At 40.1% G+C, this 25,694-nt stretch overlaps 2 protein-coding genes and 1 pseudogene across 2 annotated transcripts; 1 reads left to right on the top strand and 2 right to left on the bottom strand.

The window, feature by feature from the left end:
• Positions 1-610: 610 nt before the first annotated feature.
• PIGY (phosphatidylinositol glycan anchor biosynthesis class Y) lies at positions 611-1,351 on the bottom strand. Its single transcript, XM_036762255.1, has one exon. It carries the CDS (start codon positions 1,331-1,333, stop codon positions 1,118-1,120), a length of 216 nt encoding a protein of 71 aa, XP_036618150.1. The 5' UTR covers positions 1,334-1,351; the 3' UTR covers positions 611-1,117.
• On the bottom strand, positions 624-5,053 carry PYURF (PIGY upstream reading frame). The gene is made up of 2 exons (XM_036762254.1): positions 4,757-5,053; positions 624-1,549 (listed from the first exon to the last, which is right to left on the bottom strand). The coding sequence occupies exons 1-2, from the start codon at positions 4,960-4,962 to the stop codon at positions 1,408-1,410; spliced, it is 348 nt and encodes a 115-aa protein (XP_036618149.1). The 5' UTR covers positions 4,963-5,053; the 3' UTR covers positions 624-1,407.
• An 18,522-nt stretch (positions 5,054-23,575) lies between these two features.
• LOC118854635 lies at positions 23,576-24,302 on the top strand (annotated as a pseudogene).
• The last annotated feature ends 1,392 nt before the right edge of the window (positions 24,303-25,694 follow it).

Raw genomic sequence — 25,694 nt, 5'->3', positions numbered from 1 at the left:
AGTCCCACACACTACAAGCCAGCCTAAGTGATCTTGCCATTCCTCATCTATGTCATCCCATCTCCCATCTGTACACCAATGCCTAGAAATACCTCACCGCCACCTCAGAACTCGTCATTTCCTATAGTTAGTCTTTCCTGATCTCTCTAGCTGTCAATGTCCTCCTCACTTAAAAAAAAAATAAAATTAATCTTTATTTTTAGGGCAGCTAGGTGGCAGTGTAGAGAGGGCTAGGGCTGGAGCCTGGAAGACTCATCTGGCCACTTACCAGCTGAATGACCCAGGGTAAGTCACTTAACCCTGTTTGCCTCAGTTTCCAAATCTGTAAAATGAGCTGGAGAAGGAAATGGCAAACCACTCCAGTATCTCTGCCAAGAAAACCCCAAATGGAGGCCCAAAGTGTGAGACATAACCAAACAATATTTGTGCACATCTTATTTCCCCCATTAGAAGGTGGGGTTCCTTGAAATGCAGGGATTTTCATTTTTGTCTTTGTATGCTCTAGCACTTCGCACAGCACCTGTAACATAATAGGCACTCCATATATATTTGCTGACTACTTGTAGATTAACTTTTCACATGGTAGTTATGGAAATAAAGGTACATAATATAAGTTTGCTATACACATCAATTTCCATTTTATTTTGTATGAATGCTAGTTCAAATGAATTTATCTGAAACTAATTAAATGAACAAATTATTTGGTGTAGTACCTTTGAAAATATTAGTTATTTTTATTATTACCTTCCATTGCCCAAAAGCCTTTCATCTACTAACCAAAATAATCCAAAAACCTTTCAGTAAATGTATTTAACTTTTAGTTGAGTATAATCAAAACTAAAATCCAACATTTATATACATCAATATTAGGGCTGTTAAGTCTAACAAGGAAACATTTTAATGAAATGAATACAGGGATTCCTCTCCTCTGCCCATAACTATGGAAAAGGTGAGATAAAAAAGCCCATTTTAAATTTCTTTAATCCAGAGTCTCTAAGAGAAGGATGAAAATCTTAGTTTGCTATGAAAATGAGATCATTCTCGTATATATATTTTCTGTTTAAAAGTAAATCACATGGCCTTACTACATAGTTTCCCAGGGGAGCCCCTGATTGCATCAATTGTGTCTAAAGAGCTTAATCCCCATCCAAGTCCAGAGGTGGAAGAACACATAAACTGGTATGGTAATTGGCAAGAGAAGACTGTAAAAGCACAGGCTGCTGGTGCTGGTACAACCGTGGGGAAAGTTTTCATCTACAGAGGCAGAGTAAAAGAGTCCAGCTAAAGAGATCAGAGGAACAAGGACAGTCATTGTGGGGAGAGACAGAAACATCTTCCTTGACTGTTTATCTCTTCCTCCCCCTTACGGTGCTGGGGTCCAGGAGTTTGGTTTTCAATAACAGCAGCCTACTCTTGTTCTTTTTTTTCTTGTTGCTTATTCTGATGTATCATTCTTGCAGCCTGTGGTATCATATTAGGAATACCATCAATGACTGGGTAAGCAATTCCCAGTTCTTCATTAATCAGTTCATTTGTTGATACTTCATACCTAAGCAAAACAAGAAGTATGAATAAATTAATTATTTAAGTTATAAAAAAAGGGAACGTCTAGAATGTGGTTGTAAATAACTTTATCCAGTTCTATCCTATAAGGGAACTATTGCTTTCATCCAGTCTAAATTTAAACTCTCCCATACATACCTGTTTTTCTGCAAAAGAATTTCATAATTTTCCTACTCAGACTGTTTCCTCTCCATATAAAGTCATTTTTTTTTTCTATTTTTGTTATACCTTTTCAGACTTGCCTTTGTTCTGCCATGTTACACAGAAAATATCAAATAGCTCTGCCCATCCAAATAGCTTCATCCCTTTTAAGAGGAAGCATAGCACAAGGGAAAAAGTCTTAGACAATCAGGAGTGACCTCAGTTTACATGTTCCCTCAAACACTGACTAGCTGTGTTAATATGGGTAAATCATTTCATCTCAATGAACCTATAACTCGTCTGTCAATGGAGATCACAGGCCTGTGTGACAACCACTTACTGAGCAAGGTATTTTGCTAGGTACTAGAAATACTAGGACAAAACAACATATATGTGAGTGTATATATATATATATATATATATATATATATATATGCGTGTGTGTGTCTCTATACATTATCTATGTACATAAACACACACACACATACACATCCTATTGGGATATACCATGTACACAAGTAAATACAAAGTAATTTCAAGGGGGAGAAAGTGCTAATAACAGGGAGAATCACAAAGTCCTCTCGTAGGAAACAGCACCTAAGCATGCTGTGAAGGAAGCTATTTAGTAATGTGAGGCACCAAGGTGGATAGAGACCTCAGACACTATCTGTATGACCCTGGGTAAGTCACTTGACCAGTTTTCCTCACCTGTAAAATAAGAACAATAACAGCACCTATCTCCCGTGGCTGTTGGGAGGAGCCAATGAGAAAATCATTGTAGAGCACTCAACACAGTGCCTGGCAGGTAGCCAGTACTATCTAAATGTTAGCTATCATTATTTTTATATTTAAAGATAAAGTCAAGGAGGGAGTACATTCCAGACACAGAGGCCCACTTGAGCAAAGAGGAGGTTGTCGTGAATGGACCTTTCTTTTTCTCTTCATCCTTCTCTACCTCTTCAGCCTTGGACATAGTTGATCATGCTCCTCCCTTCCTCAGACTGAGGAGGACAGACAGTGGAGAACTCCTCCCAGATCCTCCATCTCCAGCTGCATTCCTGACTTCACCGTACCCCATTCCTCCCCTACCCTTCAGCTTCCTTTGATGAGTTGTCTTCCCCCATTAGATGGTGAACTTGGGGGCAGGGACTATCTATTGCCTTTCTTTGTATGCCCAGTGTTTAGCACATTGCCTGCTCAACTAGGCATTTAATAAATGTTTATCTTCCTCTAGTAGTACACTACTACTACTACTACTGCTACTTCTACTACTACTGCTGCTGCTACTACTACTACTATCACCACCACCAAACTACTACTCTCTTCTCTTCTGGTTTTCCTTCCTCATGTATGATGACTCTTTCTCAAGCTACATTCCTACCACCTCAGCAGGTTCATGTTTACTAAACTAGGATATTCCCCAAGGCTTTATCCTCAGTCTTCTTCTCTCTCTATATTAGTTCACTTTCTGATCTCATCAACTGACATGGATTCAATTATGAAGATGATCCTCAAATCATCAATCCCTAACCCCACTCCTGATATATGGTCTTACATTTCCAACTGCCTACTGACCATCTTGAACAGGACACCTGCTAAACATCTTAAACTCAATTTGTCCAAAACCGAATATATCTTTCCCCTCAAATCCTCCCCTCTTTATTGAGGGTATCATCATCCGCCCAGTGGCTAGACCCTAGGTGTCATTCTCTACTCCTCACTTTCTCTCACCCCTCATATCCATTCTATTACCAACTCCTGTTGTTTCTACCTTGGTAACATCTTTGAAATAGGCTCCTCTTTCTCCTGTCATACCGCCACCACCCAATCCAACAGATTGGATATGTGGGGTGAGACTGAGGAGTTGAGGTGACACCTGGGTATAGACCCTCAAACCTCACACTTGAAATACTGAAAGAGCCTGCTGGTTGATCTCCCATCCTCCAGTCTCTCCCCACTGTAGTCCATTCTCCACTCAGCTGTCAAATTGATTTTCCTAAAGCGCAGATCTGACAATGTCACCTACCCCCATTGCCATTCAATAAACTCCAGTGGCCCCCTATTACCTCCAGAATCAAATACAGAATCCTATGGGACTTTTTTTTTGTTTTGTTTGGGGAGGCAATATGGTTAAGTGATTCACCCAAGGTCACACAGCTAATGTCTGAGGCCATATCTGAACTTAGGTCCTCCTGACTTCAGGGCCAGTGCTCTATCTGCTGCACCACCTAGCTGCCCTGAACCCTCTGGTTTTTAATAGCTTTTCATAACCTGGCCCCTTCCTACACCTGAATCCCCTCCAAGTACAGTAAGATCCAATGACACCGTCTTCCTTGTTGTTGCTTTGACATGAGAATCTATCTTGCATTTTCACTGACTGCTCTTTATGCCTGAAATGCTCTCCCTCTTCTCCAAATCCCAACTTCCCTAGTTTTCCTCGTCTGCCCTGAATCCTTTCCTGATAACTATTAATACTTGCTGCTACTTAATACTAATCTCCTTCTTACATTAACTCCAACTTACTTTTGTTAAAAAAAAAGTACCTAACTATATAAGTACATATACATATATATATATGTATATGTACGTATGTACAGTATATGTGAGATCCATCCATTTGTCTATCTATATTTTAGTGGAGGTGGATGGTGCTGGACCAAAGTCCCAGGGGGGCCGTTTCCTAGCTGTTATGACCTAGATGAGCCTCGGTTTCTTATTGTCCGTAAAACGAGTATAAATAACACTAAACTAGGTGGGGTGGTAGGGCGTAGAGGCGGTTAGACTTGAAATCAGGAGGATCGGGGCTTACAGAGAGGGCCTTCAGAGAACGTCTGGTCCACGCCCCCCGACCCCCACCCCGTTGGAGTGGTCAGGTGATCGGCCCGGGTCACGTGGGCCGTTATGGGAGGCTGGCTCGGAAGTCGGGTTCCCACAGCCTAGGGCTATCTAAGCGGTCATGGGGCCTCTCTGGGCCCCGGTTCTCTTCTATACAAGAGACGGGAGCTGGAGAAGGGGTCTAGGCCGGACCCGCGCTCCCCGAAGGACGCTTCACCTCAGAGGCTTCTTAGAGAGCGGGCACACCAGCACGTCCAGCAGGGCTGCGTCAAAGGCGGCCGGAGGCGAGGCCTGGCCCGACCCCGGGCTGTCGGCGGCCGGCCTGAGCCCCGCCGCGTGCACCGCCCTGCTCCCGGCGGCCGACGCCAGCGGCGGCCTCCCCACCAGCGCAAACAGAGCTCGTCGCCACGGCCCACTCAGCATGGCCCCTCCCGCGGCGGGGAACTCTCGGCTGCCTCGTTCTCGCGCCCGCTCCGGCTCTGATAACGGAGCCACGCCCCTTCCGGAGGCTCCTTCCGGTGCGCAGAGGAAGGCGGTCCCCCGCGCACCGCGCTCTTCGCGTTTGCGTTCCTATCTAGTCACCAACCGGGGAGGAGAGGGCGGGGCAGGGTTTGTCTGTTAGTAGTGTCACAGCCCAAACTGGATCCACTTCTACTACAGGCCTCCCGTGAAAAAGATCTTTTACTGTAAGTCTATCAATAAAAGCCTCATTCTTAAGAAATCAAACCCCTGTTCCATTCTCCCCATTAGAGGTGGAAGTGACTTACCCAAGGACCTACCCCTAGCAAGCATAAGAAATGAGATTGGAGTTGAGGTCCTCTGACTCCAGAGCCACCTGGCCCCGCCACGTCACACTAGTAGTTCAAACTCTACTAAAACCTTACTGTTTGACCTTTAAAGCCCTTCATGACCTGTGTCCAGCCCACCTTTTCAGGGTTATTGTATATTTCCGCCTGCACTCCAGGCAAACTGATCTTCCCCAAACCAGCAATGCGCTCTGTCCTTGTCAATGCATCTTTTTTTTTTCAATTTTTATTTATTTTATTTGTCAATGCATCTTAGAATCAGCTCAGAGAGCTGCAGCCTGCACAGATCTGTTCCTTATCTCCCAGCTATTACCAGTCAATCAATATAGCAAAATTTATTAAGAAAACAAAGACAAGAGTGAATCCTGTTACACGAATGCTATAGTCTAGCGAGTGGAAGCAAAAATTGCATAAATAGGTATAGTACATACATAATCTATACACATAGGTACATATGGAGTGCAAATAGGCTTTGTACTCACTTTCCCAAACCACACATCAGCAAATTGGGTCCCCAGAGCCCAGTTCTTGGAATAAACCTAAGGTTACCATGGGCTTGATGTGGGGTTTCACCAGGGTGCTGACCGAGTCAGAGGAGAGAAGGGGGTGGGCTGAGATGATGGTGAAGATGATAACTAGCCTTTCTATGCAGTGCCTACTATGTGCTGGGCACTATGTTAAGCACTTTTCAAATATTATCTCATTTGATCTTCACAGTAACCCCGAGAGGCAGGTGCTATTATTATCCCCATTTTACAGTTGAGAAAACTGAGACAAACAGAGGTTAAGTAATGAAAGAGGAGAATGGGGGAAAGCATAAGTTCATTTTGGTCATATTGAGTCTTTAGGGCCTTTGAGATCATATACTTGCTAAGAAAACAGGGCATCCTTGGCCCTTTTAGTCAGTCAACAAACATTTATTAATACCTACTAAGTGACGGTCACTATACTGAGAACTGGGAATACAAAGGTAAAAAACAGTCTCTGCTCTCTAGAAGCTTACAATCGAAAAAAGTAGAAAAGTTGCAAAAATAGGCATGTGCAAATTCCATTCTAGGCACAAAGAATGAAGTCTATAATCATAGGAATCTAGAAGGCAGAATCCAATTGAGAGAAATGATTATTTTTCTATTACATTAATAACCAATTATTAAATTAGGATGGAGGTTTTTTTCTATTTCCTTATTCAGCCCTCATTCCGTCAATCTCTGAAGCACATTGCTGATAGATGAGATTGTCCAAATCTTCGATCTTCGCAGGATCCCACCCAACTAGAAGACCTGACTTCTATTTAAAGTGTGGACAAAATGCAATATAGGGGAGTTTTTGCCCCAAGGAAATAAGCCCCTGTCCTTAGAACCCTCCGTTGGAACTGAGAGTGACCCAGCTTACAAAGGAGAAAGCCAACCAGAGTGATCTGGGTAGAGATTCCTATCCAGATTCCTGGAGGCAGTTGAGTCTCATGATCGAGTCATGTTCTTGGCAGGAGGAGCTGAAGACTTTTAGCCTACCTCCTCCTTAATATGTCCTTCCCCTCATTAATTGTTCACCAATCAAGGTTGATTATCATCCGTCAGGGGTACCTCCTCTTCCAAAGGTATTTAAGCATTCAGGGATTTCTATGGTCTTGTTTTTGGTTACCAAGAAAGACCACAGACTATCAATTTATTATTTGCTGACCTAATTAATAAATTGATTATTAATTACCCAGTAACTCTGTCTCTCAACTTTTCATTTGTCTCACAATCCAGCATTAACGCCTTAAGGAACAAGGAATTTGAGTGATCTTCAAGACCAGTGATTCCACCTTTGAACTTAAACTTGATTAGATTAATATTATATAGTAAATGAGCTAAGTCATACCTTTTACATAAGAGACCAAGGGAAGAGAATGTCCTCAAGGTATTGGGAGAACCATTTAAATGTTTATTCTTGGTTTATCTTTGATATAAATTCCCTTGTGCAAAAGCTATTTATGTTAAGTGGTTAAACAGAATAGGGGAACACAATAGGGGTTCAAGATAGTAACAGAGAATAAACACCCCCCCAACCCTCAAGGAAGCAATGCAGAAAGTCTGGCCCTGAAAGAATAGGCCCAGGGCTCCCTCTTGGGAGTATTAGGAAATTCAAAAATTAGGAAAACATCTTCTGGCTAATGTCAATCATGAAGTCAACGATTGCTATTAAAGATATGATGTTTTCCTAAATTAGGCAATGAGAAGTTATTTTGCCCTGAATAAATTACTTGGCTGTCTTAGAATTCATGTATTGAGTTAAAATTATTCCTTTTTTGACATTTGCCAGTGTTTTAATTTTAAAGTTCTTTACAAACTAAGAAAACTGCTGAGCATAAATTTATTACTTTAAAAAAGAAACCAACAGAAACTGTGCCATCATAACTTTATATGAGATAAGAGCCAGAGTAACAGCAAAAGAAGTCACTCTATGTTCGGTGTGCATTTGACTGACCATTTATTTAATCCTCAAAAACCTTCTGTAAGATAGGTAATGATAAGGAATATCAGCTGTCTTTTACAGAAAGGGAACTGGGGCACAGTGACATTAAGTATTAACAACAGAGGTTAGGCTCTGGCCTCTTCCTTTCTTTAACCACCAAATTCCCTTAAACAAAACTTTACTGAAAACAAGAAGTTAAAAGTGAACAAGAAATTCCTGGATCTGTGTTTATTTTTTTAAAGCATTTTTAAACTCCTAAGGATAAAATAGAATTTTGTGAACTGTATCTTCAGGTAGATACATAACATAATGTGAGATTTCTTTCTTCTGCTACATTCTTACTACTGAAGATCTCCTCTAGATTGGTAATTTATTTAGAACAGTGTTGAATAAGGGAAAGCTATGTGGTGCAGTTGGCTTTGGAGTCAGGACTGGAGTTCAAATATGGCCTCAGGCACTCTGACTAGCTGTGTGACCCTGGGCAAGTCACTTAATCCCATTTGCCTCAAAAAAAAAAGGCACTGAATAAAGTCAAGATAGTTGCCCCTCCCATCCTATTAGTTTTGCACAAAAAGTTGCTGCTTATGCTACTAACTGGAAAACTTACAGGAATTACCTCCTACATATAAAGGCATTATCAGCAGTTTTTTTAAGTCCAATGATACTTTTTAAATTTAGAAAGTGGCACTTCTTTGAAGTTTATCTTTATTGTTATTATATAGCATATTATTTATTATTATATTATTATATAGTATACTATTTATTATTATGTTTATTGTTATAAACAAAGGCACACGGAGATTCTCAAACCTTGCCCTACCATATATAGTAGAACTGGTAACAGTTACTGGCTAATGTGACTTTATTTCACTAATATGAAGGGTTTTTAAGTATCTCTTTCAATCTGAATCCAAAGCCCTATCTTCAAGACAATAGAACCCTGCACCTGGAGCCAGGAAAAGCCTGGATTAGATTCCTACCTCTGACACTAGCTGTGTGACTGGGCATTCAGTAAAACAACAAGCAAGTGAGAACAGCAGCTGCATGGTTGACTGTAGAATGCAAGAAGGTGAATAAGGTATAGTATAACAAGACTGGGTAAGTAAGTTGAAGCTAGGTTATTAGGAAGGGCTTTAAGTGTCTAGGGTGGAGTTTGTGTTTAATAGGAGAGGTCATAGGGAACCACTTGTGTTTGTTGAGTAGGGAAATGATAGGTCCCATCTACTTTAGAAAAAATCACTTTGGCAGCTATATGGAAGATGGACTGGAAAAAGGATGGAACTGGATCAGGGAGGCCATTTAGGAGTTCTTGCAAGAGTCTGATCAAGAGGTGATGAGACAAATCACTTAAAAGGGAGGAGAGATACAGGAGAATTGCTTTTAGGGGTGGCTAGATGAAGTAAGAGTTTCCTGAGGATGGGGAAGACATGTACATGTTTATAAGCAGTAAGGAAGCAGGCAGTAAATAATTAGGGAGTAATTGAAGATTAGTGAGAGAAAAGGATAATAGAGGGGACCGTCTTGGAGAAGATGAGATAGGATGGGCTCATTTGTGCATGGGGAGGGGTTTGCCTTGGTAAAGAAAAAGGCCATCTCTTCACGTGAGACAGGCATGAAGGACGAAATAGTGCAAAAGGCATCTGAGTGAAATAGGAGGAGAAAGAGAGAAGGCTCTCTCAGTGAATGACCTCATTTTTTTCAGTGAAATATAAAACAAAGTTCTCAGCTGAGAGGGGAGGGGAGGAGAGAGGAGGTGGTGGGAAGTTTGAGGAGAGATAAAAAAAAAACTTTGGAAAAGTCACTGTGGTTAGGATTAAGGATCGATTAGGGAGGCGTAAAAGTATTGTTTGAGGGCAGTAAGGGCCCCATATAGACCTTGTTGTGGACCCAGTGATCACAGTTTTGTGATTTTCTCCAGCTTTGTTCAGCTGCAAGTGAGTAAGAAGAAAGGCAGCAGCAGATGGTGTGAGTCATTCAAGGCTGGGGCTTGACAGGGCAAGATTGTCTATAGGATAAAGGGTCCAGGGACTTAAGAGAAGAGGACAGTGTAGAGTTGAACTGGTTTGCCAGTGGGTCAAAATGGTCATGGGTGCAGGGTGTAGCCAGAGCAGGGGCAATGACCTAGGAAAGAACTGAGGGGTCGAGGAACTGAAAGTCTTGGTGAAGATAAAGAACAGGGTTTAGAGTACAAGGCAGAGGGGCCAGTGAAATCAGCCCGTCAATAAATGTTTATTAAGTACTAGGCACTATGCTAAGCACTAGGGATACAAATATGACAAAAGAAAGACATTCCCTACCCTCAAGCTTACAGTCTAAGAGGGGAGCACAAAACACAAAAGAAAGCTGTGAAGCAGGTGCAGGGGGAGGTACCTGACATGAAAATATGGTGGAGAAGTCAGTCAGAGAATTCCCAAAGTAGTACAGCCAGGTGAGAAAAAAAAAAAAAGAGCTAGATGACTGAACTGAGCTCTCTCTTTAAATGGATATTCGTAGTTCAGGGCCTCACCCTTCAATCGGTGAATCAGAGGGTAGTGATGAAGAGGAGTACCAAAGTTGATGAGATGTGACGGGATGAGGAAGTTATCCCAATAATCAGATTCCTGGATATGGTGGTGAAACCAATCAGAGAAGTCCTAAAGTAGTTCAGCCCATTGAGAAATGAGGTGTGATAACAGATTAAGATCAGATAAAGGAATTTCAGAATTGGTGAACGTAGGTCTTGTGGATGATGGCAAGATCAAGGGTAGGACCATCTCCATGTGAGCCATGGTGGGGTAGAAGAGTAGCTTAAGGGAAAAAAGAATTGGGAGGTTAAAGAGTATCATAGGTATGTTCAAATCCTCTAATATGAGGGTAGGAGCTGAGGAGGAAGAAGATCTGAGTCAGGTGCTGAACTTGTTGAGGAAGGAAAGACAGTGTCTTAGGAGTTTGTAGACTACAGCTACCAGAATTGGGTGATACATATGTATTGTATGAAGCTCAAAAGAGGGTAAGTTACTGGGGGATAGTGGTAGAGATAGTGGCTGGGAAGTGGTTGTGGGGAGCTGAGAATATTTCAGCTCCCTCAACACAACCCATGAGTGAAAGGGCAACCAGTCTTGGAAAGGATAGGAAGCTGTGCCATCAGGAGGGAGCTAGGTCTTAGGGAGTGCAAGAAAGAGGAGGGAACAAGAAAAGAAAAGGTTTAAGATGAAATCTAGATTGTTACTTATGGAACAGACATTTCAGAGAGCGCAGGAAGGGTTGGGTAGCTTTAGAGTGAGAGATTAGGGGGTTGAGTTGAGAAGGATGTGAATAAGAGAGCTGTTAGTGGGGGATGGAGAAGAAGGTTTGAACAATGGTAACTGGGAATTCGAATTACTTAGATTGGGGGAGGTATGATGGGGTGGAAGTATATTAATCATTGAGATAAAAGTTCAGGATGTTAACCAGAGTGATTCATCTTTAGATAGAATTGTCCCAAGGTGTCAGGCCAGTGTGGGTATGGCTTGGGATAGAGGGAAAGGGAGGGTGTCCTTTTGTATGCAGTCTGTTCCAGTGTCAATACTGATACCAGGATTTGCCTTGTGTGACCATCCTCTCAGTGTTCCTCAGTCTGCCAGCCAGGATATCCTCCTCCCTAGAAGCCTCACTGGGGAATGATAGCAAATTTCTGTTCCTTTAGGGATTTCTGCTGAGAAGCTGCCTTCTTTTTTTTCTCCTTTCTCCCCTTTCCCTCTTTGAGATGGCTACCATTAGACATGAATCTGTATGTGTACATTAACACACATGTACACATATATGTACATATACATATACATTTTATCAGTTCTTTTTCTGGATCCAAACAGCATCTTCCTTCATAGGATCTTTGAAGTTAATTTGGATATTTATCATGACTTGATCGCTCAGTTGTTCTTAAAACAAGACTGCTGTTACTGTATACAGCGTTCTCTTGGTTCTGCTCATTTCACTCTTCATTATTTTATGGAGGTCTCTTCATGCGTTTCTAAAATCACTGAGATCATAGTTTCTATTAGCAGAGTAATATTCTATCATGAACACATACCATAACTTGTTTAGCTATTCCCCAATTGATAGGCATCCCTGCAGTTTCCAGTTCTTTGTCACCACAAACAGAGCTGCTATAAATATTTTAGAATATGTAGATTCTTTTCTTTTTTTCACCTAATCATCTTGGGAAAAAAAATTAATAGTGGTATGGCTGGGTCAAAGGGTATAGGCAGTTTAATAACTCTTTGGGCATTATTCCGAATTTCTCTCCAGAATGGTTGGATCAGTTGACAGATCACCAAAAATAAACTAAGGCCCCAATTTTTTCCATATCCCCTCCAAAATTTGTCACTTTCCCCTTCTATCTTTTTAGCCAATCTAATAGGTATAAGATGATATCTCAAGGTTGTTTTAATGTGCATTTTCTAATCAATAATGATTTGGAGCATTTTTTTCATATATATATGGTTTTGATTTCTTCATTGGAATACTACCTGTTCATACCCTTTGACCATTTTTCAATTGGGGAATGACTCATATTCTTATAAATTTGACAAAGTTGTTTATATATTTTAGATATGAGACCTTTATCTGAGGAACTGTCTATAAAATTTTCCCCCTAACTTTCTAATGAATTGTGAGCCTTCTTATTTTTTTTTTTTTTTGCCTAGCCCTTTATTTTCAATGGGCAACTAGGTGGTGCCGTACATGGTTCCAGCCTGGAGTCAGGAAGACTCATTTTCCCAAGTTGAAATGTAGCCTTACTAGCTGTGTGATCCTAGGAAAGTCACTTAACCCTGTTTGCCTCAGTTTCCTCATCTGTAAAATGAGCTAGAGAAAGAAATAGCAAACCACTCCAGTATCTTTGCCAAGAAAACACCAAATGGGGTCATGAAGAGTTGGACATGACTGAAACTAACACTAGTTTTGAATGGAAGTTGCCTCAGGTAAGCATTATGGAATCCTAATAAAGTTACCCCCAGCCCTATATCTATCTATCTATCTATCTATCTATCTATCTATCTATCTATCTAGCTTCCTTATGGGCTCCGCTGAACAGCAGGCATGTCCTGATTTGACTACACAATCTGGCTTTAACTACATCACAGGCCTCCAGACTCAATCATAGGCCTCCCTGAGTGGGCCTCTGCCCCCACACTCAATATAGCTACTGCACTGCTCCTCCGCCCCCGCTCCCCCTTCCCTCCCCCCCCCCCCCCCCCCCCCCCCCCCCCCGTCAATATCCCAACATCCTCACATATGCCTTACTGCTCACTAGAACAACAGGTATGTTCATGAACTCATGGTTTGCTATTTCTTTCTCTAGCTCATTTTACAGATGAGGAAACTGAGGCAAACAGGGTTAAGTGACTTTCCTAGGATCATACAGCTAGTAAGGCTACCACCAGGAACAAAATTATCCATAACTCTAAAAAGATTTTGACTTCCTATGGAGAAAAACAAAAGAAAATAATACAAACAAGAAGAAAATGAGTCTTCCTGGTAACTTTTTCTGTTTTAGTTTATTTTGGAAATATAACAAACTTATCTTGGCTTGCCTTCATTCTTCTGTTAAATGATTGCTGCCTTTATTGATATGGCATATTTCTTGAAAGCCTGAGTACTAATGAATGTGTTGTTGAAAGGAAAATTCTTTATTTGGGCTTTCATCCTCATTAACAAGGCAAAACTCAAGACAAAGAGAATTAAAAAGGATTTTATTCTAAGTACATCAAAGTAGCAATATGTTGATGGGATGATCCCTGGAGATTATCAATGGCTTCACAGGTTTTGTTGGTGACTTTAAGACAATCCAGATAGGTCTACTTCAGCAAAAGAGGTTGGGTCCTTGCATCTCAGTTCTTCCCCAAGGTAGCCAGAATGTGACAATTTGCAGGAAGGGGAAGTGACAAAGAGCAGGTAATACAAAAAGCTGCAGACTTGATGACTCTTTCTCCACCAAAGCCTCTCCCCAGCACTGATGGATAAGCAGGGTTGGGAACAATGGAATACTGAGTCACCATAACTTTCAACAGTGTTATTACTTGATACTTACTGATACATGAAAAGGTCATTGACACTGTTTTCATGACACAAATTCATACCTTGTACTGTACTTCTATATTATGCATGGCGTGATTAATCCAGTAGACCATTATTGTACAATACTGTACCTTTTTTAATTGCATTAATATTTTTGTGTTAATGTGGGCACACATGGAGCAATCTCTAGAAGATATGAGAGCAAGGGTAATAGAGGGGTGCTATCTTGCTTTTGTAATGAAAAAGCATAGAGGTTTCCTTATATCAAGAATAGACCCAGACTTTAAGAATGAGGACATTTTAAGAATATTGGGCAGATAAATAAAAGAACTTCAAAAGTGTATAATTAAGGCCATTTATTTTAAGGCAGGTGAGATGACTCAGGAAGTTTTTCTAATGCGGCCTGAGGATTTTGACCCTGGAAATATTTCAAAGGAATTGATAGTAGGAAATTATTCCTGGCACTTTCAGACTTATCCATGCTTTGAGGATGAAGAATTTCTTAAAAAGGCAGTAGCCATTCTAATCAAAGGAGGCATTCCTATGGAGAGACTCACAATCAAACCTAAGAATTCCACTCTGTGATAATTTTTTATTTTTCTCTTATTCAATTTTATTATGTCATTTCTCCTGGAACATTTGGTTAACCGAAGCCTATTTCCTGTTAATATTAACTTCACCTGGCTAAAACCTGACTCAAAGAATGATAGTATTAAAGGAAGCCATGTGACATTTCTGAGATAAGAAACCAAAGCAGAGGAAGAACGGAATACAGCATCTTTAAAAACCTACTAAAAGATTTTATTTGTGGGAGGATTTTCCTCACTATTTGTGCAAGAATTTCCCTGACACCAAACTTTTAGCCTATCTTTGTGATATGTAAATCCCTTCCTCTCAGATAGTTCATTGTTACTTCTTTAAAATGTAGCCTTGTAGTTTTGTAAATGTAGGACTTTCCAAATTCAATGTTTAAATCTATAACTTAGTATAATAATTTGTTCTACCTTAGTTTGCTCAACCTTGATTGAAGGAAGCTTGAGATGATAAAGCTGTTTGATTAGGCCCAAGAGGCCATAAAGATTGTTCTATGTTATTTTTCTGTGTCTCTGATGTAATTTTCTCTATAAAAGCTTGTCAGAAACCCCAGTCTGGTTCAGAGTTATCTTTCTATCTTCTGCTACTTTGTTGTTCACTCATTTTTCAGTCATATCCAACTCTTCATGATTCCATTTGGAGTTTTCTTGGCAAAGATACTGGCGTGGTTTGCCATGATTCTGATAAATAGCCTTAAAGTGGATAGCTGCAAAGACAGCAAATACATTCATAGAGGCAAAGCCAGATGTTACTGTATTAAGAAGGCAGAATTTATGATTTCAAAGAGAATCTCATATATGTCTGAAAGGTTCAGAACCACAGGATATAAGGAATTCTCTAGGTAGAAGGCAGAAGGACTAAAGCATGTAGTTAAACTCCACAGTAACAGACCCACAAACCAGCGTCCCCATTTTGATATTTTGATCAAAAGCTTCCAGGCCCAATAAGTCCGCCTCACAAGAGTAACCAGGCCACAGAGAAGCGAGATGGTATAAGGCAAAATCGTATACATGCTTCCCCTCTACGGTAAGAAGATTACCCACTGGCCTCAAGTCCTTGCTCAGCACTCCTCGCTCCACACGTGGGTCAGTTCTGCTACTGGCAGCTCCTGCTCTGCTGCTGGCAGCTCCTGCGTCAGCTTCGGCTGTAGGCGTCTCTGGCTCCAACCGGAAAAGGAAAAGGGAAGCTTCAAGCCATCTTCTCCCCTCTTATAGAGTTTTTGACATCATCAAGTGCCACCTGAATGACCAGGGCCGATTGGTTCTTGAGTTGGCTCCTTCCATAGGTTAACACCCAATAGGGCATGGCTTTGGAGTCAACACCTCCCCTCAGCCAACCCCATGACTCATCACACAGGAAGTTTTCTGTTCCCAGGCATGGTCTGTGGGCTTCCTGCCCAGGAAGAGGTCACACAGGAAGTTCTCTGCTCACAGGCATGGGTCTCTGGGCTTCCTGCCCCAGAAAAGGAACAGCAAGGCTGGCATCCAGCAAGGCCCAATGAGATAAACTGAGCCACCCAAAGAAAACAAAGGCCATTCTGGCCACAGTTACCTTGTAGGAATGTATACAAACTTTAGTTTTGATGTTGGAGGAGGGAGTCCAAGTGGAAGAGACCCATGCAGAGGTGATAGTAAAAACTGAAAATGTGGACTTCAGTGCTCTCCTGGACAGTGGATCTCAGGTAACCATCATTTTCCAAACTTTTTATGCCTGGTCTTTGGCTAAAATACCTTTAAAGCTTATGACAGAGCTTGGATGTGGTGGTTTGAGTGACAGACTATTCATACCTGAGATACATTCAGATGAGCTTGAAATCTACCAGGGAAATAGTTGGTGTCAACAGAAAAATTGACACTCTGCCTCTAGTATGTCTGGACTCTCTACTACTCACTTGAGTGTTAACACTGATTGGAACTAATTCTAGTCTTTTCAAAATTCGGGCAGGATACTGCAAGTGACAAGCTGGGATCCAATACCTGTACACTTTGGCCATCCATGCAAGCTGTTTAGAGGACAGATATTCTAGCAAACACCACAGAAGCCCCAACTGTTCCCTTTCTGATATGGACCCTGAGGTCTTTGACTTTGAAGACTTACCAGTACTACAGGAGTGGAAGGATAGGTTGAGTCTGGAGCTCAGCAAGAGGACAAGGATGTTCTCATTGTGCAAGTGGGACATGGGATGCCTGCCAGGCACAGCAAACAGAATCCAACTCACTGATTCCACACCATCCAGAGAAAGATCTAGACGAACTCCTCTGTCTATGATGGAAGATCTCAGAAACCATCTCAAAGAAATGCTGTCTAATGACATCATCACAGAATCCAGCAGTCCTTATGCTTCCCATAGTGGTGGTAAAGAAGTTTGGGGGGCAGGGACCCCAAGAATGCCAATGCAGAGTTGTCTGTAATGAATTCACACACTTAAACCATCTTCTGGTCAAGCGGTAAAAGTTGATAGTAATTCCAATAGAAGTGAGCAAGGGTTCTTAGGGAACCTGTAAGCTAGTGAGGATGATGCTGGGGCTAATATGGAAAAGGGACAAGGGAAAAGCATACCAAAGATGCTAATTAGGTATTCTAGGGACTTCAAGAGATATATCAGGGGTCTTTGCGAGGAGGAGCCTATAATCTATGGATGGGAAAATATAGGGAGTCTGCAGTGATAACTTTGTTGATGCCAGACACTGAGAGAGAAAAGACAGTTTTTGTTTAGCTGCCAGAGGCATGGACCTTGGGGATTTGGTGTGAGGGAGAGTCCTTGGGCCAGCCAGGGACAAAAATCCTTGAACCAGGCACCCTGTGTCTGTTCCGATAACAGAGTCAGGCCTGCAACAAGGCAAACTTTTTTCACAGGCCAGGGGTCTACTGAGAAATTGGGAGGCTTCCAGAGACATGATCTTAGGCCTGGGACCCAAGCACAAGCACCCCATCATTGGTGCTGAAGAAAAAATAGATGCAGAAGGGTATTGATTATCAAACTTTGAACAAAAGGACTAAAATGGACTGGAACACTATGCCATGGGTCCAAGATGCCCTGGATCATCTGCTGAGTAGAGTCTGGGATCATATCAGATTCCTATGTCTGAAAAAGGAAAATACTGCTTTCATCTATCTAGGCCCTTACAAGTAAGTTGACTGTTGGAAAGCTAACCCATACAAAATAATGGAGAGACTGGGCAACTTGCTTGTTCTCAAAATAGCCCCAGAAAATGGAAGGGATCTTGTCAGGACTATTCACTGCAATGACCTATTGCCTACTCCAGTATCTTTGCCACTTTCTAATGAGCAGGAGAGGGAAATGATGGACATTTGTGTGGGGAAAAGCTGAGGAAGAGAGACTGTTTACCAGCTCTACAAAGACTTTTCTGACCCAGATATAGGTACTGAAGGTGATGCATCTAGTGAAGGAAACACAGAGGATGGGAGAACAGAACCCAGAATCAAATTCTTTCCTTCCCAAAACTGTTACAGAGACTCCTATGGTACAGGTTCAACACAGAGAGCTTGAAAATACTGATAGCCAACCTGGTATGGTTGTCAGCCCGGGTATAGATACACAAGTCTATAATGATCCTGATGGTTAACCCATACTAACAACTAGCTCTGTTATGGGGGTTGAGAGATCAGTTAGTAATAGATCTAGACCTATTACACCAGTCACTAGGCCAAGTTATCTAGTTACAAACGTATCTAGGTGACAATAATAGAGGTTGCTCATGTTAAAAGTGTCTTGCACTTCTGTGCCTTGCATATGCATTGTACACATGGATTATTGCATGTTTGAGTGTTGCTCATTTTTAAAAAATATTTTGCTGTTATGTTCATTTGATTGTGTTATGTTATATTCAGGTATAGCAATGTCTGTTAATTGTTTTCTGTATACATTGATGCTTATAGTTAAGTTTTATTTTACGCAGCTTTGTGCAGACTGTTTTGTTAGCTTTGCTTATTGCTTTTCATCAATTGCTATGTACTTTGTATGTTTGTTTACTTTTAAAATACACATTTGTTATATATTCTTGTATGTAGTTCAGCTTGTTGTCACTGTAATAACCTCCCAAAGTGACATTCTGTATAGTGCCATGTCTACTGCAGGTACTGTTAATGTACATTTATTTATTTCCATTTCAGTGATACTGAAGATTGGTAACTTGGGATGCCAGGAAAATCACTCTTGTTATAAAGTGCTAATATTTTTGTTTATTCTATATATTTATAGGTTTTATGTTTGCCACAGTTGATCTTTGCAAGGGACTACAAAGAGTTTCTGTCCAAGGGGGGAATGTAACCCCAGTCCCAAAGCCCATTGGTATGAGACTCTCTCCTTATTAGTAGAGATCAATGTCCTATGCCTATGTCAGGGGCCAGGCAGAGTTGGCAAGAGCAGTACTACAGTTGCTTCAAGTCTCCTCATTCTCTTCATCCTCTAAGTCTCTGGACTCTGCAGTTATTTCAGGTGCTACTGCCTTCTAACTTTGAAAGAGAAGATTGAAGATGCCAACCTTACTTCAAGTTGTTGAAGGAAAAAACCTTGGGAAGAAGTCAACATGAGAGGAGCTGACAGTCTCTATCATTCCCCTATCCCCAGCTTGCTACACTACAGATTTCAATGAACTCTCCCTTGGATAAAATCTAGGATTCTCTTCCTTTCTTTTGGTTGAGCTGAGTTACCTCACTCCCAATGGGAAAGTTCCTTCACTCTCTATTGCCTGGTATATATTCTCATATATACTTTCTCTGATTTTTGTTTTTGCTACTGATTTGGCTAAGTGGGTTTCTTGGCTAAGTGTTGTGTTTTGGGGGCACACTCATTGAAAGAGTGTTGCTGATGAGACTCTGGGTAGCCATTGAAGCAGCCCCCCCTGCCCCCACTTTGAAAACCCAGATATTGGTGCTTCTCTCTGGTAGCTATGTATGTATTGTAATTTGGTCAGACAGATAAAAGCCTGTCTGTTGATCTGTTTATAATTCCTATTTGTATATACCCTGAAGTTCAGGGTGCTGACTTTTCCCCCTGAACTAAGTGAATGATATATGTATGTTTAATTAAAGTGAGATTGTTAAGCCCTTAAAGTTGCTTTCCATAGCAAAGCAGATCAAAGAACCTGTGTCTGCATGCTGGTATTTTCAGCCTTGCACAGCCACAGTAGTGGCAAGCAGCATTGTTGTTACACCATCTCCATGCTACATGTGGGAGATGGCCTGAATAACATGCAAGCCCTTGCTACACCAGTATTACAGAAGTCAATGACAAGTGAATGGATAATGCCCTCCCTCTACTTTCTCAGGCAGAGGTGGTCAAATGCACTGAATTCTGAACTACAGTGGGTCATAGAAAGTTAGCTAGTAAAGGAGATCTTGTTCAACCAGTTCATTTTCAAATAAGGAAACTAAGGGACAGAGAGATTAAAGTTAAATCATTTGCTTAAGGTCATTTTTAAAACTTTAAGTTGGGTTTTTTTTCCCATATAGCCAGTGTGGCCATAACGGTGGAGTTCAGCCTTCCCTCACTTAAATCCAATTCACTTGCATGTCCTGATATCGTGGTCCTCTTCCAGTATGAAGGACAAATGACAACAACAACAACAATGTAGTATAAGCATGGGTTGGCCATGATTTTGAAACAAGGATTGCTTTTAAGCTCAGTGCCTTATTTTTATTTTTGTCTTATTTTATTATTTAATAGTATTTTTTCCTGATTATATGTCAAGACAATTTTTCGCATTCATTTTTACTAGTGCCTTAGTTTTAAAGTGCTTCCAGCTTTGTAAAGAGAAAAAGCGTTGACCATAATGGACTCAGGAATATTCTGACACAGCCTTTACAAGTCTGTTTATGTCCTTGACATTCCATTCCCCAGCCACCCATTCACATTCCTAGCAGCTTTCAACTATTATTGATATTGATACAGTTGAATCCATAGTCATCCTCAGGCTTTGCAGAGTCATGGTATCAGGAAATTTTCATACCTAGATTCCATTCTTTGAGAGTTGCTAATATTCCTTCTCCTGCGTGCTCTAAATGGGTTCTGCTTTTACCCACAGGATATTTCTGTTACTGTTTTATTTGAAAGTAATTAGATACTGTAGATAGTCTGTGATTTGGTTTCCAATTGAAGACTGGGTTCTGTCTTCCTTGATAGGCTACCAAATTTCCAGTTAGTGTTACCATGACTTACTTTTATGGAAACATTTCTCTTGATAATATATTAACAGTGCTCAGAGCAGAGACCACAGAATCACATATTCAGGACCACAGTCATTATTCTGCTAATGACACGTGGCCTCTAGCTAACCTCTAACAAATCTCTGATTTATCACTCTGAAAATGAGATATAATTATAGTTTTTTCGTAGGCTCTATTAAAGCTATGTGAACATTTTGATTATGAATTGTACTTGCAGTGCTGTTCATCTGACTCTTTACTCTTGGAAAAAAATAATCCTTTGGAGATATTTTCCATGATTTGGTTTTAGATGGCAGGAATTTGAGGAGAGGTTATATATACTAGAAAAAAGAGCAGAAGTAGGCATTTACTTCAAGTTTTATTTATTAATTTTTGCATTTTTTCAAAGTAAGAAATGTGTCACATATTTATGTTTAAAACCAATTAAGATTACCTTAGGCTCATAAGAGAGATAGATTTTTGACATTTGAAAGTTTTAAAGATCAGTGTTAAGTGAAGAAGAAGTGAATAGCCATTTGGAAGAAAAAATAGCATCAGCTGGCTCATCAGTCATTTCAAGATAGAGTTTCTGTGCCCATGGAATACAACATTCCAATCATGTTTAGAATTGTCACTGTTCTTTCTTATTACCATAGAGCTTCATAATATTATTGAAATGGCTTGGATGTTTAGAAGTCAGGAAGTGACAATTATTTATTGTTTATCTTGCAAGGTAACTTCATAGGGTAAAGTTCACATATGCTTTATAGAAGAAGCTGTCTTTCCAATGTTTGACATTTGCCCTTTCCAAAAAAGGCCCATTGCAAACCTTGAAAAGAAAGTAGTGTATGGAAGGTTGCCTGACAGCTGGCTATGCCATAACTTTTATTGGGGAATATAATGCCATCCTTCAGATTTGAACTCCATATTTAGTCCACAGAATGTTTACCAAGTGCTTTCTAAGTACTAAACATTGATAGAACTAAAGGAAATACAAAAGATCAAAATATGGTTCCTGTCCTCAAGGAATCGATAATCGATAATAGTAAGCACCTCATTAAGTGAATTCAAGATTTTTTAAAAGAAAAAGAAACAAATAATTTAATTAAACCAATTCAAGTCTTATTATTTAGCTAAGTTTATGGTATACTTGATACTCATATAACATATCCTCATACAGTGTATCATATACTCACTCATATGGTAAAAACCTTTGTCAATGTGTGCCTTTTAATTGGAACTCATCATATTCCTTTTGGAGGAATGGAAGGCATTACTTTTTTTTTTTTGGAGGGGGGAAGACAGGGCAATTGGGGTTAAGTGACTTGCCCAAGGAGCTGTCAAGTGTCCGAGGCTAGATTTGAACTCAAGTCCTCCTGACTTCAGGGCCAGTGCTCTACTCACTGTGCCACCTAGCTGCCCCAAGGAAGGCCTTACTTTTTATACTGCTAGGGATGCAAGAGAAAAATTCAGATCTCTACTTACCTGAAGTTAGATTTGTAACAAAACTTTTTATATACTTAGACATAATAGTGAGCAAATTCTTCAAGAAAAAATTATTAAAGGTAGTGAGTATAGTGAAAAGTTTGGTTTAAATTATGTTTGACAAAGAATATCAAGGCAAAGAAAATGCTAATTTTTCTGGACTATCTACAATATTAGATTTTTTGTTTTTGTTTTTTTTAATAATCATCGCAGATCTATTTTTCAGTTCATAAATACTGAATTAAATGGTGTTTATATAAGCTTCATGAAGGAAAATGAACTTAATGTTACCCACGTTTATTGGGCATATTTTGCCAAGGAAAAACTAAATGTCTGTGCTATTGTCATTAGAAATTCTTCTTGTCCACAAGATTTTTTGTAATTTTGGGTTTAGAGAATGGAGTTAATAAGATTTAAATTGTAGTCCTTCTCTTAATCCAAAGAATTTAACTTTGATGTCTAATACATATGATAAAAATAGAAACTTTCATGTTTCCATATTAAATAATTGCTAATAATTTTCCCAGAAAGTTTTGTTAAAAGGAAAATTTTGTATTCAGGCCCTCCCACTGACCAAGGAGGCAAAACTCAGGAAGAGAAAGTTAAAAAGGAGTTTATTAACACACCAAAGCGGAATAGCCTCAATGGGTTGACTCAGCCTACCAGGGATTCAAACTGGGTACTGCTTTTATAGAGAGGAGTAAGTGGCAAAGGTATTTTGATTGGATCATGTGATTGTGAGGAAGTGGGATCAGTGCCCCTTCAGCTCCTTCCTAAGTATTTTGATTGGTCCACCTTCCAAATGGAGAGATGGGGTAAGTGAGCATGCTGTCGAAGCAGTTGCCCTGTACTCATTATGAGGAGATGAGATAAACACTAAGGAGATATGATTAGATACTGCCCTCTCCTGCAGCATCGCCCTCTCCAAAGTCATGCAAGATTAAAAACATGGGGTCACTTCAGAATGATTCTACATTAGTGACTGATTTTATACAGTTTTAAAGCAAATCTGAAAAATTTAATTTAAGAGAAACTATCTCAGCCCCGTCATCATTAGTAAACATTTATTGTATACTCACTATTTGTAGGACATTGGAGATAGAAAGAGGTAACCTGTATTGGGTATTGTAAATAATTTTATTGGTATTCTCAGGATTTAATAGCAAAAAAGTATTTACTAAGTGCTCCCTTTATCTGTCCATCCATCCATCATCCATTCGTCCATCCATCTATCTATCTATCTGTCTATCTTTACTAAAAAAAGACCTAGATAAAATCATATTTTAGGTTACTTATCTGACAAACTCAACTATCTAGAATAGTAGACAATGGATTCAATAGTGACCAAAATACGCCTCTGAAAGGTCAAAATAAAGGCCACAAAATCCATACTTTAAAAGCTTATGTGCTTGCTCAGCTCTTCTCCGAAGCTCAGCGCTAGGATCTACTGCTGTAGCTGCATCCACAAGACAAGATGACGGTCAAAGTCAATGGATATTGGGGCGCCAGGTGACCAGGACTACATTCAACTCAGGTGGAGCAGACTTGTGGTTATCAATAAACCCTTCATTTACCTCAACTACATAGTTTATATGTTCCAATATGATTCCACCCATGGCAAGTTCAAGGGCACTGTCAAGGCTGAGAATGGAAAGCTGGTGATCAATGGAAAAGCCATTACCATCTTCCAGGAGTGGGATCCCACCAATATTAAATGGGGAGATGCTGAGGCCAAGCATGTTGTAGAGTCTGCTGGTGTCTTTACCACCATGGAAAAGGTTGGGGCTCACTTGAAGGGTGGAGCCAAGTGGGTCATTATCTCTACTCCTTCTGCTGATGCCCCTATATTTGTGATAGGAGTCAGCCATGAGAAATATGATAATCTCCTTAAGATTGTCAGTAATGTCTCCTGCACTACCAACTGCTTGGCCCCCTTGGCCGTGATCATTCATGACAACTTTGGCATTATGGAAAAACTCATGACCACAGTCCATGTTATTATTGCTACCCAGAAGACAGTAGAGGGCTCTTCTGGCAAGCTGTAGCATGATGGGCTCGGTGCTACCCAAAACATCATCCCTCCTTCCACTGGTGCTGCTGTAGGGTAAGGTCATACCTGAGCTGAATGGGAAGCTCACAGGCATGGCTTTCCATGTTCCTACTCCCGATGTATCTGTTGTGGATTTGACCTGCTGCCAAATAAAATTGAAGTTTTAAAGATTATACAGGTGTGTTTCCAGATCCCAAATCTAGTTAGAGCCATCTTTGTGTAACTGGTGGATGGCCTATTTTTTCTGAGTCTACTGAGCAATTTGTTGGAGGTAGTACCAAGTGCTTCATAGTTTCACACATGAGATCAGTCAAAGTTTGGCACAGCATTCAATTGAAATTAACTTAACAATTTCTGCAATTAACAATAAGGTGATGAACTCAAACCCTTTAGCATGGCTTCCTTGATTTTTGAATTTTATCACTTCTCCTGCAGCCATCTGCTCTCACTTGTAGTCATCTACACACAACTGAGGCAAGGAAGGCTGGTTAAATGAAACAAGAAACACATTGTTTGGTGAAAGTCTTAAGTTCTCATTTACATGTCCACTTGCTTGTGGTCTAGCTCTGTGAGTATCACATATACCTCTTGAACCTTTTTTTGGGTTCATTATTAATTGCATGGCATTCAGGAAAGGGTATCTGTATGTACATTAGTTTTCCTTGGTTTATAGTATATACTGAATTCGTAATTGGCTCAAGCTGCTACCCATCTCCAGCATGCAGCATCCAATTTAACACTGGTCAAAAATTGTCACTGAATTGTCAGTCCACACTTAGAGTTTCATTCCACATACACTATATGATCTTTGAACCTATACATGGCAGCTTACTTCAAAGTAAAAAACAAAACAAAAAAATACTCCAGCTTGTGGATAGAGAATCCAATTCCGGTGATCAGAACTCCCCACGCTGGAATCTCTATGGAGCAAAAAAGGTTAGTTTGGGTCTGCATTGGCCAGCACTGGAACATTTATGAGTCAGTTTACTAAGTATTTAAAGACTTTAACATTTGTCCATTCATTGAACTCCAAAGGGCTTTGTTGGTTTTGAAACCACTTTATATTTCTTTGCCCTTCTACTTCTAAATCTCTTTAATCATATATAAATAAATGAGCTGATTTAAGAGTATAGTATTAGTCGCATCATTTTTTTCTTTTAAGTAGTATTTAATTTTTTTAAGATAATTTTTAGCATTCATTTTAAATAAGATTTTGAGTTCCAAATTTTCTCCCTCCTTCTTTCCCTCCCCTTCCTTCTCCCTAAGATGGTAAGCAATTTGACATAGATTATATATATGCAATCATGTAAAACAGAGTTCCATATTAGTCATGTTGTAAAAGAAAAAAAACAGAACAAAAAGAAAAAAAATACTAAAAATAAAATAAGTGAAAATAGTATGCTTTGATATGCATTCACACTCCATCAGTTCTTTCTCTGGATGTGGATAGCATTTTCCATCATGAATCTTTTGGAATTGTCTTAGATCGTTGTATTAATGAGAAAGGCTAAGTCAATAATAGTTGATCATCACACAATGTTGCTGTTACAGTGTACAAT

The sequence above is a fragment of the Trichosurus vulpecula genome, chromosome 6 (genome assembly GCF_011100635.1).
Source record: "Trichosurus vulpecula isolate mTriVul1 chromosome 6, mTriVul1.pri, whole genome shotgun sequence".
In the NCBI taxonomy this organism is placed as follows: Eukaryota; Metazoa; Chordata; class Mammalia; order Diprotodontia; family Phalangeridae; genus Trichosurus; species Trichosurus vulpecula.
This window is presented reverse-complemented; position numbering and strand designations above follow the sequence as displayed.